At 39.1% G+C, this 11,770-nt stretch overlaps 1 protein-coding gene across 1 annotated transcript; it reads right to left on the reverse strand.

The window, feature by feature from the left end:
* Positions 1–9,376: 9,376 nt before the first annotated feature.
* On the reverse strand, positions 9,377–11,182 carry LOC124170018 (tigger transposable element-derived protein 6-like). Its single transcript, XM_046548703.1, has 2 exons — positions 10,619–11,182; positions 9,377–9,424 (listed from the first exon to the last, which is right to left on the reverse strand). The coding sequence occupies exons 1-2, from the start codon at positions 11,180–11,182 to the stop codon at positions 9,377–9,379; spliced, it is 612 nt and encodes a 203-aa protein (XP_046404659.1).
* Positions 11,183–11,770: the final 588 nt, after the last annotated feature.

Here is an 11,770-nt window from a genome sequence, read left to right on the forward strand (position 1 = left end):
GGTAGATTATGTTGAAAATTCGTGCATATTATCGCTACTAAATTGAAACAATTTATAGTCTGCCTTCCTCAGATTCCAGTCTTAAACAGCTTCCTGTCGCCTTCCAGGCAAGGTATTTTTGAGTTTAAAGTATCATTGACAGCTTCGAAGTGGAAAATAGTTCACCATAAGACTCTCTAACGGACTGCCAAAAGAATGCACATTTCACATGAGTGTACACTTTCGCCAATATTAGATGCAAGTCTCACATTGTTATGAACTATAAAACATTTAAGATGCACATCAGCTACCTTAGCATTTCTCGGCATCGACTTTCGGCGCCGACGAAGTCTACAGTTTCACTAAAATACCCTGGTATCATGATGGAATCAGTAACAGGAAGCTTGCCAGGATCAGCCTAAGAATAACCATACTCCTTCATCTTTACGCAATCTATCGCTTTCAATGAAGGAAAAATAGATCAAATAATAGCCCTTAAGTCACAATGGACAACTGCGATACGCCTACACCTCAAGAAATGAATCATAACCACGCCGTCCCTTGTATTCAAGTATGCAATCTGTACTATGGCCGTGCCGCCGTGCCTCCTCGTACTGAATAATGACGTCACTTTTCTATCAGCCAATCATCGTTTTCGATTCTCACTTCGATTTGAAAATTCTCGTGAACTTTGATGAATTAAACATCGCAAACCACGTTAATAAATAATTTTTAAAAAATTTTAACCGTGCTATGCAACATATATTTTTTATATAATTTTGGAGCTCTTGATTATATTTGAAATATATGCAAGTTCCCTATTGTTTTACTGATGGCGTAAGTTTGATAAAAAAATTAGCTTCTACGCGTTCTTTTTGTAATGTTTACGGAATTCTATGTAAAATTGGAATCACTAAGCAACAAAAGCCCTGGGCTTCTCCAAATACACTGTGACACATATTAAATTGCTCACGATGAATCGGCTGCTGATTTTCCAATACTTATTCTCCCTACCACCACAGTGGGATTAGCTGGAGGTGCTTAGCGAACAAAGAGGAGTAGTCAAAATCTCAAGACGAATACATGGAAGTTGCTCCTTGATCACCTTTCTTTTGCTGCGCTATGTGCGATAAACGTACGATCATCGTTTGCTTTTAACTTTGTCCACTGTTTGCCTCCTTCGTGCTTCTCCCTGTCTATCCACAATCCGCTTTATCTCCGTTTTTAACCCTTCCCGGGTATTCTTCGTGTACTCTCTTATCACGAGGAGTCGCTTATCGTTCGCGAAAAAAAGACATTTTCAATCAATCTATTCTGAAGTCTTCCTCTCTTACTCAGTTTTTAAGCTCTGATCTACAGCAACACTTAAGGCATCCCTAAGATATGGTACATTTGGACGAAAAATAAACTGCTCATTAATTTACTAAATATTTTTCTTCTAGTTTGCTATTTACCATCTCCGAGTGATTCACATCCTGGTTTTCCTAAGACATGAGTAACGCTAACAGAAGTATTAAAACTGGTTTTCACGTACCTGGTTTATCTTTTCTGTACAAGCCGTATTTGAATTCCTAACAATAAGCGAAGTTTTTAGTGACATTGTGGCGCAGAATACCGCTTGGAGAATGGAATGAGCGCTCACACTTAGCTGCTAAGTAGCGGTCGATTACAAGCGTTATATCACTAAGCAGCTTTTGGGATGTAGCGCTTAGAGTGCTTCTAATCATCATCACAATCATAAGTCAACAATCCTTAGATTGGTTTGACGCAGCTCTCCATATCTCTACCATCCGCTAACTTTTTCGAAGTGACGTTTTTCTTCTCTTTTACCACCTTCATAACTTATACTATTCGGGGCCGTCCCTTGCCCTTTTTCCCTTCCACCTGTCCATCTACGATAATCTTCATCAGGCCATCGTGCCTCAAAATGTGGCCAACTAAGTTGTCCCTTCTTCAGCTAAGGGCATTTTAGGAGGCTTCTCATTTCTCCCACTCTTCTTAACACTTCCTCGTTGCTCACACGGTCAATCCATTTTATCTTCATCATTCTTCGGTAGCACCACATTTCTAATGCTTACAATATTGCCTTCGACGCTGCTGGCTACGTCCAAGCCTCATTACCATAGAGCAACCTACTCCATATGTAGCATCTGATGAATTGTTTCCTTACCTCTATGCTTGTATTCTCAGCTGTAAGTAAATTCTTCTTTTCGTAGAATGCCCTCTTAGCCTGCGCTATTCTACTGACCATTTCTTTCTTGCTTCGTCCATCGGTGGTAATTCGGTTTCCCAGATAAGAAAACTCTTTCACATTTTCAAGCTTATACTTTCCTAGGTTAATCTTCGTCTTAATCCTCTTCTCTTTTTTTTGCAATACCTTACCTAATGCAACTTACCTTTTGCAATACCTAATACCTTAGCCTTCTTTTTGTTGTTTTTACGATTATGTCTAGTCATTGTCCTTTCCATATTTGTCAAAGCCTTCTTCAAATCCTTCTCTGGCTATGCCTCTGCTATGTCGTAGTAGAATACTATTTTTTTTCTCCGTGGATATTGACACCCTAAGATTTCTCCTTGATTTGATTTACGGCTCTCTCTATGTAAGCATTGAAAATTCAAAATTTGAGTGTTTACTTCCAGTGAATGCAGCTAATGTCCTTTACTCCGTGACTATTTATCCAGCACCCTCTACTCATCTCTCATTTAATCTATTTTTACTCTATCTGGCCTCCTTCACACCTTTCGATCATTGTAATACACATCCTAAATTTTATCGCTTATTGCGGTAATTACAAAATTGCCCCGTCTCAATAGGCATAAGAAGCAAACAGATAAACCCAACGTGAACACATGATTAACCAATTAGTCTATACATTATGAAACCCTCTATCAAGCACCACTCACTCAAATCTAATGTTTGGCATGAAGGAGATGAGATGAGATAAAAAGTAAGATAATGGACCCACTATACAATCGCATAGTACCCTTGGAAACTGTGTCGAAACACCAATAAGCGTCTATATTCTTTAGATGTACAGTGGAACTTCCATAAAAGAAAGTTCAATCCTCTGGCATTACTTCCCCACTTACACATGTTCCGGAATGTCCTATCTCACTCATAGAGGTACAAATAATACAAGTAGGGGCAGGAGATTGAATGGAATCCACATTTTTATGCCCCTTTATGTATGTAATCATGGGCGTACCCAGCGAGGGGCAAGATGGGGCAGATGCCCCCCTATAAGCAAAGGTGCTAAACAGAATATCAGGACTGGATTGAAAGCAAAGTTTATAGTTCACGAAAAAATATAGAAGTATATGACATGAAAAGTAATTTGAAATACTAATAAATCGCTCTTCTAGTGTTCTTCAAATGTTAGTTTCATTCACATTTTCCATGTTTAAATGTCACCACTTGAACAAATATTGCTTGAGAGATACCATGGCATTTCCACGCGGAACAATCTGTTTTACAAATGACTTTAAACTAAATTTTCCCGATATGACGCTTCCCTTATGGACCTAAATAATATAATAAGTTTTCTATGTTCCCTAAACGGTCACTTTCTTACAGTTCTTCATATTTGACGAAAAAATTCCGCCCGTAACATCTAACGAACGTAACATCAACTTAAAATCAACAGAAAAAATACATGAATTTTGATTTGATAACCTAAGATATGAAATTAAAATTTGACATTGGGGATTCACATTTGTGGTTCCGTAATGTTCGGCAATACAGACAGCCACAGAAGGGGGAAGGGTGCCTCTTGTGCCCCCCCCCCCAAATGTATCCGCCACTGGTTATGGAGGTTACCGTCAAAACGGGCGCTCCAGGGAAATTTTGTAATGATTGGGCTGACCGGTGTCTGTGGCCACCAGTTAACTCATCCCTCCGTCTGGAATTTGAAGCCAGCAAAGTCCAGAGTCCTCTGGGTGGCAGTTCTCTACACTACTTCCCTCACGCGGTAAACTATGTCGTGTACTATCGACAATCCAGAGGACTCTGGCTCTTTTCCCCTAAAATACCTTCCCCTTCCTTCCTGGTGTGATTTTCCCTCCATCCGACACTGCAGGTTAGCCTATGTGCAAGGCGCCCGCTTCTTTTGTATTGCCAATGTATCGTCGGAGTAACGTCGTAATCTTCGGAGTTAAAGGAAACACGTATTTTTAATAAAATTCAAGTATGTTCACCCATTTTACGACTTCTACATGTACAGTGGCTATGGTTTTTTTCTGTTTACATAGAAGTATTGGAATTAAATGATGAAGTAGCGGTGCTAAATGACCAAGCTGTCGACGCAGCCTAAGAAGTATTACTAAAATTACTACTGTAATCACTCGTGCTAGAAATACCAGAGCCTCCTTGGTTGGCAAAAGAATCGTCTTTTAATACTATAAGCCCTTCAAATGAAGTGGAATAGTTAATGCTGTCTATTTATTTTCATACACTTCATTTGTTTTATTAAGTGAAACAGCATTAGTTTCCATTTACATGAAAATGAAACGATTTCCATTCACTTTTATTCTCCAATTATCTGAACATAATTTTTAAGGTATTTTTATTTCTTTAAAGCGACATGAGAAATATAGAACTAATGCAACAGTAACATTAAAAGCCGTCGAGAGTTACATAAAAGATTTTCTTAAAAATTCCATCATGCACATTCTTTCTTATGTTCAAAGTAAATGGAACAAATTGATCCCGAATAATAAAATGTTACTATACATTCCATTCATACTATTCATCTCGCCAACCTACCTTCTCCTGATGTCCTCAATTTGATGTATTAACACGCTGGTATCCTTTGCAGTTTGTCACATATTCTTTACTCTAATGCATTTCACTTTCTTTGCATTATCCCTCAAATTATTAATCCTATTTCTTTCCTGATTATAAAAATTAAAAGTACCTCTCTAAGTATTCATTACTTTAAGTCTACATCAGATACCTTAATTTAACATAATACTTCCAACAATAGCCGTGAAGAGGTAAAATAATTTTCAAAGGATTAACCCGAGTGCCATATTGTGATAAAATATTCAAATAAAATTGTTCATCCAGTCAACTTACCTTGTCCTGATGTCCCGAAATTGCTGTCTTAACACACCTTATATTCATGTATTTCTTCATCTTCTCTTTAATTAAAGAGTCTTATCTCATTCCCGATATTAATGTCCGTAACTTATTACTCCAATTTAAAAGTTTTGCAGCAAACATTTGTTTACTTTAATTGTTGATTGAAACATGGAGACGGCAGAAGTTATGTGCGAAGACGAATATTCCACGCAGCGAAATACAATTTTATAGAGTTGATAACAAAAGGAATGTTAAATCGCACATTTTACATTGAATATAATCAACAAAACAATCAACACATACTTTACCCTTTGCTAATAGATGCGTAATTAATTCTCTATAATTACTGCAGCGCCTCCATAGGGTTATACTGGTCACCTTCGAAACTAAATATTAAATCTTCATTTGTTGATATTACTTGATACGTTGTTTCGATTGTGGTATAAACTTAGGAACATTTTACTCTCATCTAATTTTGAGCTCTCATAAATATCCCCGCGCTCCAGCACATCAAAAAGAGATCGAATTTGAGTTCCAATTGCCCAGATGGAAAATGAAATAAGAAAGCGTATGAAATATCACGAGGCTATAATAAATATCTCCGATGACGTCTATTGCAAATTTGTTCGATTGTATTAGGCTCAACCACGGCCGTCTTTAAACAGGCCGGAGTGACCGATGTGGCAACGTCGCTTGCCCGTCATTCTAGTATAGTCCTACTTTTTCCATAGAGTACCTACTTTTTCCTTTTCTAGGGTAATGAGTTTCATTTAGAAGGGGTAGGCGAGGGTATGGTGTGAGAAATACGGTCCAATGTTTCTTGCTTTACTTAGTGGAACCTCGATATTGGAAAATATAATTCATTTAAATGATATTCGAATATATTTATTAATATTCAATTACCATTATCACCTCAATTCGCAATTAAAACCATATATTCGATTTCATAATCCCAGTTTGCCCACCCTCGTTCATTTCCGCCATCTTGACTTCGCTCCTGACCGGTCCGAAAAGAAATTCTCGTAGCGAACGTAGCCCCTATGGACCGGAGCTCCGGAGCACTGCCGTCTGTAGCGTCTGGTAGCGAAAGTAGCATTCATTGGACCGCACCCTAGGGGGCCTGCGGGATTGCTCTCACCTGCGACCAAGTCTATTGTTTCGGCGTAGAATATCGGCAAAAGAAATCGTTTTGCGGCAAGGAAATCCACTAAAAAACTGCTGTTTTACTTACCTCGGCATAATCGTGCATCCATTGCTGATTGTGAAGCAGGAGCAGGCAGGAATGATACAAATTAGTTATGTATAAAACAGATGATTTTATTGTAATATATAGTCACCGAATTGAAAGCAGTCACATAATTGTAGAGTGTTTTCTCTTATTGGAAGTGTGTATAGCGACATCCAATCTGTTATTCCTCACTTTAGTATAATTATTTAGAAATACATATGTCAGAGTTTTAATAAATCTTGAAAAATAATAACTGTTCGGTACATTGCACTGAAAACAGCTGTCTTCATAAATTCCTCTTAAATTATCGTCAAGGAGGATAATTTTAAGAAATGTAGCCTCATACTTGGGTTCTGCTAGAGTCATCATAATGACCAATGCATGAAGACCAACACTTATTATATACATACAAGGAGAAATAAGTCCGTTTTACACGGTACACGGAATTGCGCAATCTGACGTACGTGCGAAGGCGCAATCAAAATTGCGTCGTGTAAAGCGGTGAATTGCTAGAACAGATGCGAGACGGCAAAATTGTAGCCCAATATCAGGAAATCCTGGGTAAGAAACTAGAAGGAGGAGCAGAGAACCTGAGTGTAAATGACTCGGTAGAGAGAAAAAGGCTTAATATAAAGAAGGCTATGGAAGAGGCTGCAGAGGAGACCATAGGAGAAAGAAAGAGAACATGGAATGAAGAATCGTTTGATAATGAGTGCAGAAAAGCTATAGAAAGGAAGAATAAGGATCGAAGAAACACCATCCAGAAAGAGAGAAGACAAAATGTCGAAAGATAAAAAGAAAGCAGAAGACAAGCAAATAAAATACTACGAAAAAAGAAAAAACAGTATTTAAAAGGGTATGTGGAAAAGATTGAGGAACTGAACGCACAAAATGAAAGTAGAAAGTTATACCAGGCAATCAATAACGGATGACAAATAAATTTCAACCAAGAACAAACGCATGTAAAGATAAGAATGGGAGGTTGGTTGGAACAGAGGAAGAAGTAATGGGAAGATGGGCCGAGTACTTTAAGGAATTGCTGAATGTCAATGAGATAGATGAGGAAGATGAGGTAGGAGAAATGTTGGACATGAGGGTGGACACCAGTATTAGTAGGCCATCAATTGAGGAGGTGGAGGAGTCGTTGAAACGGCAGCGGAATGGGAGAGCTCCAGGGGAAGATCAAATTGTACCGGAGTTAATCAAGTATGGAGGAAAAAATTAACAAAGAACCTACATAGACTGATATGTGAAACATGGGAGAAAGTAGAGATGCCTGAGAAATGGAAGATTGGTTTAATTTGCCCTATATTCAAGAATGGAGATAAATTGGAATGCAGCAACTATAGGGGAATCACATTACTAAATGTCACTTATAAGATACTCCCTTATATACTACAGAGGAGACTTAACACGTATGCTGAAGTAATCCTTGGTGAATACCAATGTGGCTTCAGGCCGGGAAGAGGAACAACCGACCAAATCTTTGTAATGAGACATGCATGCATGGAGAAATGTTATAAGTACAACATTGACCTACATATTTTTCATTGATTTCCAGCAAGTTTTGATAGTGTCAATAGAAGTAAAATGTTGAAGGCATTGGAGGGATTTGGAATACCAGAAAAACTAAGCTGGTAAATATGACTATGGAAGGATCTCAAGCTAAGGCCTATATCGGGGGCAAGACTAGTGAAGCCTTTCAGATAACAACTGGAGTAAGAAAAGGAGATTCTCTATCAGCAGTACTATTAAATCTGTGTCTACATGAAGTCATGAAAGAATTGGGGTTTGAGGGGACAATTGTGCATAAATCTACTCAGGCATGTGCCCATGCCGACGACATAGTTCTAATGACACGGAATATGGAATCTCTGAAAGAAATATTCAAAATCTTAGAACAGAAGAGTAAGAATATAGGGCTCAGAATCAATGAGAGAAAAACGAAATACAGTGGAACCTCGATCTATCGTTTTTCAAGGGGATGGACGAAATGAACGATGAATGCGGGAAAACGATGAATACGGGAAAGTTTGGCGCGGTTGCCTATGCGGCAGGAAGCGCAGGATGTTGGCGCGTAATAGTGATATTCTATAAAGGATTCATGCAGGAATATAGCTGTTTTCTATTTGAATATTTTATTTGAATTTTATGTAATACTTTTGGGCATATACTTGGTTCTACTAATATATCTTTCAATAATCCTTGGGAATACGACACCTCACTAAAAAATGTTTGCTCGCCGTCTCGGCATTCACACTGCCACGACGGATTCGGCAGTCTTATTACGAACATCTCTCATCACCGAAATTCAAATGCATGCTAAAATACGCATGCTTTGCATCAAAACTTGTGCACATCAGAAGTGTATTCCGAATTCTGTTGCAGGCCTGTTTTTTCGTCGGAGTTCCGAAGACGAATTGTGCCTGTGGGGCACCAACACTTTCTAGAGTAGTCTTCCCATCTCCGCGTTCGGAATAAGATTGCTTCAATACCCAAAAGCCATTACGACGGTAAAAAATGTATCCTCTGGCCTAGGCTTGCTACAATTTAAATTACATTGAATCCGGGCAAAACTGATCTATTTGAGAACGACAAAATACATCGCTCTCTCGGAGCCGCAAACCCTTGCCTCCCCGATGGATAATCACAACGATAATCATTACATCACCATACCTCATGGAGAGAGGGTTGCTATTTTTAAATGATGTAAGTCATGTTAAATGTACCACATAAAAATTCAATCAAACTAAGGCCAATTCCATGGAACCGTACCCATTTCGAGAAGCGTTCGGCATTCCGATTGCCGTCAAAATATGGCATTGACAAAGGCGTATCGAGGTACGATATCTCCCCTCGTCAGTGGTCTTCAAGACCCAACGTCGGTCGTCCACTTGGGATGAGAAGTTCTGGATTCAACCCAAAAATAACGAGCCAACTAACGGAACATTTTATTTATTTTCTGGGAGGGAAATGTTTTCATGCGCTGATGTATTAAAATTATGTTTTCTTACCTCAGTGGGTATTTAAATCCCCACACGAACTCCCTTGGTGAAACTGAAGAAAATAGTAACCAATCTGAAAATATTTTAGTCGTAGGTGCGGCACTTCCTTGTTGTTTTAATGCGTCCTTCAGGCTATAGTCAAATATTGATGGGATGTCATAAAATCAGGAAAGCCCTCTTCAAAATTATAAGGCTTAAAAAAATAAATAATTCCTCCCTATTTTATCGCGTTTTTTATTTGATTTCCATGCACTCATTCATTCACTCGAGAATGCATCGCTTCTCTTCAAACTGGGCGCCAATATACCGTAGGTACTACCATAGAGTAAGTACATACTTATTCTATGGTACTACAGGTACCTCAAGCATATTGAAATTTTAGAGGTTTTTAATAAGTAACAAACTTTGTCGAACAAACACAAATTATGATTGATAAAACCCATTAAATAATAGTACCTATTGAATTACTTTTGGCTAGGATACACTATTAAAACTGTTCACATTTTAATCACTACGCTTTTGAAAGAAGTCATGCATTGTCTTCTGTTTCTTAGCGGCATTCTGCCGTAGTCGAAAATATGATTTTTCGAGACTTAAAATGTTTTCACGATCCTCGTCGCTTCCACTTTGCGCATAGAAAAACGCTTTCACTTTTTCTAAAGCTTCGTAAGTCTCGACAAAGCTTGGGATCACTTCTACTTCGTTTTCCTCTTCTTCCTCTACAGCCCCAGTAGATGTGTGCGCTTCGCACAGTTCTTCAATGGTTTCAGTGCCACTTGTAACCACATGATGATCTACTGCTACGTAGCTCTGAAAATCGTATTTCTGGGCTCTACACATTTCTTCCCAGTCTTGACCAAAATCATCAACATCATCATCTGCAAGTTCATTATTATCAATCGGGTATCTGTGCCCAGCTTTACGGAAGCAATTCTGAATTGTGTTCTGGCTCACTTGTTTCCATGCTGCCATAATATAGTGGAGTGCTTCAAGTACGTTTAGTTTTTTCTTCATTGCCTTTCCTGACTCCATAAGACAAATGGATTTTTGTACGAGGCGTTGTCTATAGTACGCTTTTAAACTGCGTATAATCCCCAAGTCAAGTGGCTGGAGCGTACTTGTACAGTTTGCTGGGAACCGTACCACTTTAATATTCCTCAAAAAAGACGTGTCTTTGGGGTGTGCTGCACAGTTATCCACAAAGAGGATAATTTTTCTATTTTGCCCCCCCATTTGCGCGTCTAATGCATGGAGGAACGAAATAAAAATTTCTGTTGTCATCCATGATTTACTGTTTGCGTAATATTTTGTCGGCAATTTTCTTACGTTTTTGAAGCACCTTGGTTTTGGCGATTTCCCTATCACAATCGGCACTTGCTTGTCGCTGCCATCACTATTCACGCAAACCAAAACCGTTAGCCTGTCTTTGGATAATTTACCTCCATGGCAGCATTCTCCTTTATAGGCCAATGTTCTATCAGGAAGCACATTGAAAAACAGACCAGTCTCATCCGCATTATACACATCTCCTGGATCGTAGCCCTCCAGAATCGATGGCAGACTTTCCAGCCAGTCATCCGTGCTTTCAGCATTTACTTCTGCACTCTCTCCCGCCAGCTTCTTGAATACAAGGCCATGTCGATTTTTGAATCGACTTATCCAGCCATTGGAAGCCTTAAAATTTTCGACGTTCAATTGGGTGGCAACAATCTTCGCTTTTTCCTTTAATATCACTCCATCAACGGGAATATTAGACTCCCGTGCCTGCTGGAACCAATTGAAGAGCACCGTTTCCAATTCGGCAAATGTAGACTCCTTGCCAGTCTTTCTCTTCTTGGATGCGCTTCCACATCTGTCTATTTGCTCTCGAATCTCACTCTTCTTGGCCATTATAGAGTTCAATGTACTTGCTGGCAACCCGAGACGTTTTGCAATGTCAACTCGCTTTTCCCTCGGATTTTTTTCCACTTCTTCAATTATTTTGAGACGATCTTTCAAAGTTCTCTTTTGCTTCATCGGGACGGCCATGGTCAGAAGACGAATAAAAATTGAACTAATAAAAATAACACCAGGCTTCGCAAAGCCTCAAAGAAAACACTGGCTTTAATTCAGCGAACACAGGAAAATACGGAACCACTCGTACGAGGTGAAGTTCGGGACTGACGCTGAGCCGATTGTCGAGGGTGAAGCGCGACCAAAGTGTGTAACAAAATATCCTGAGATATCCCTATGTTTGTGAATCTGACAAGAGAGATTTATAGCAAGTCATAGTTTGTTATCTGATATTGTTTACGGAAAAAAATGTTGGATCAACGGCCAAGAAGCTCAAATGCCAGGGTATCGAGTTTCGTCTGCCTCGTCTTTTACCAGTCATTTGTTACTCACCTTTGGGGCCAATAGGTGACTCAGACAGCAATTGGCTTCCAGAAATGTGAGCTTTGAAGATGAAAAAGGTCAGGGGGAGCGAAAGGAGGAGGG

The sequence above is a fragment of the Ischnura elegans genome, chromosome 13 (genome assembly GCF_921293095.1).
Source record: "Ischnura elegans chromosome 13, ioIscEleg1.1, whole genome shotgun sequence".
Classification (NCBI taxonomy): Eukaryota; Metazoa; Arthropoda; class Insecta; order Odonata; family Coenagrionidae; genus Ischnura; species Ischnura elegans.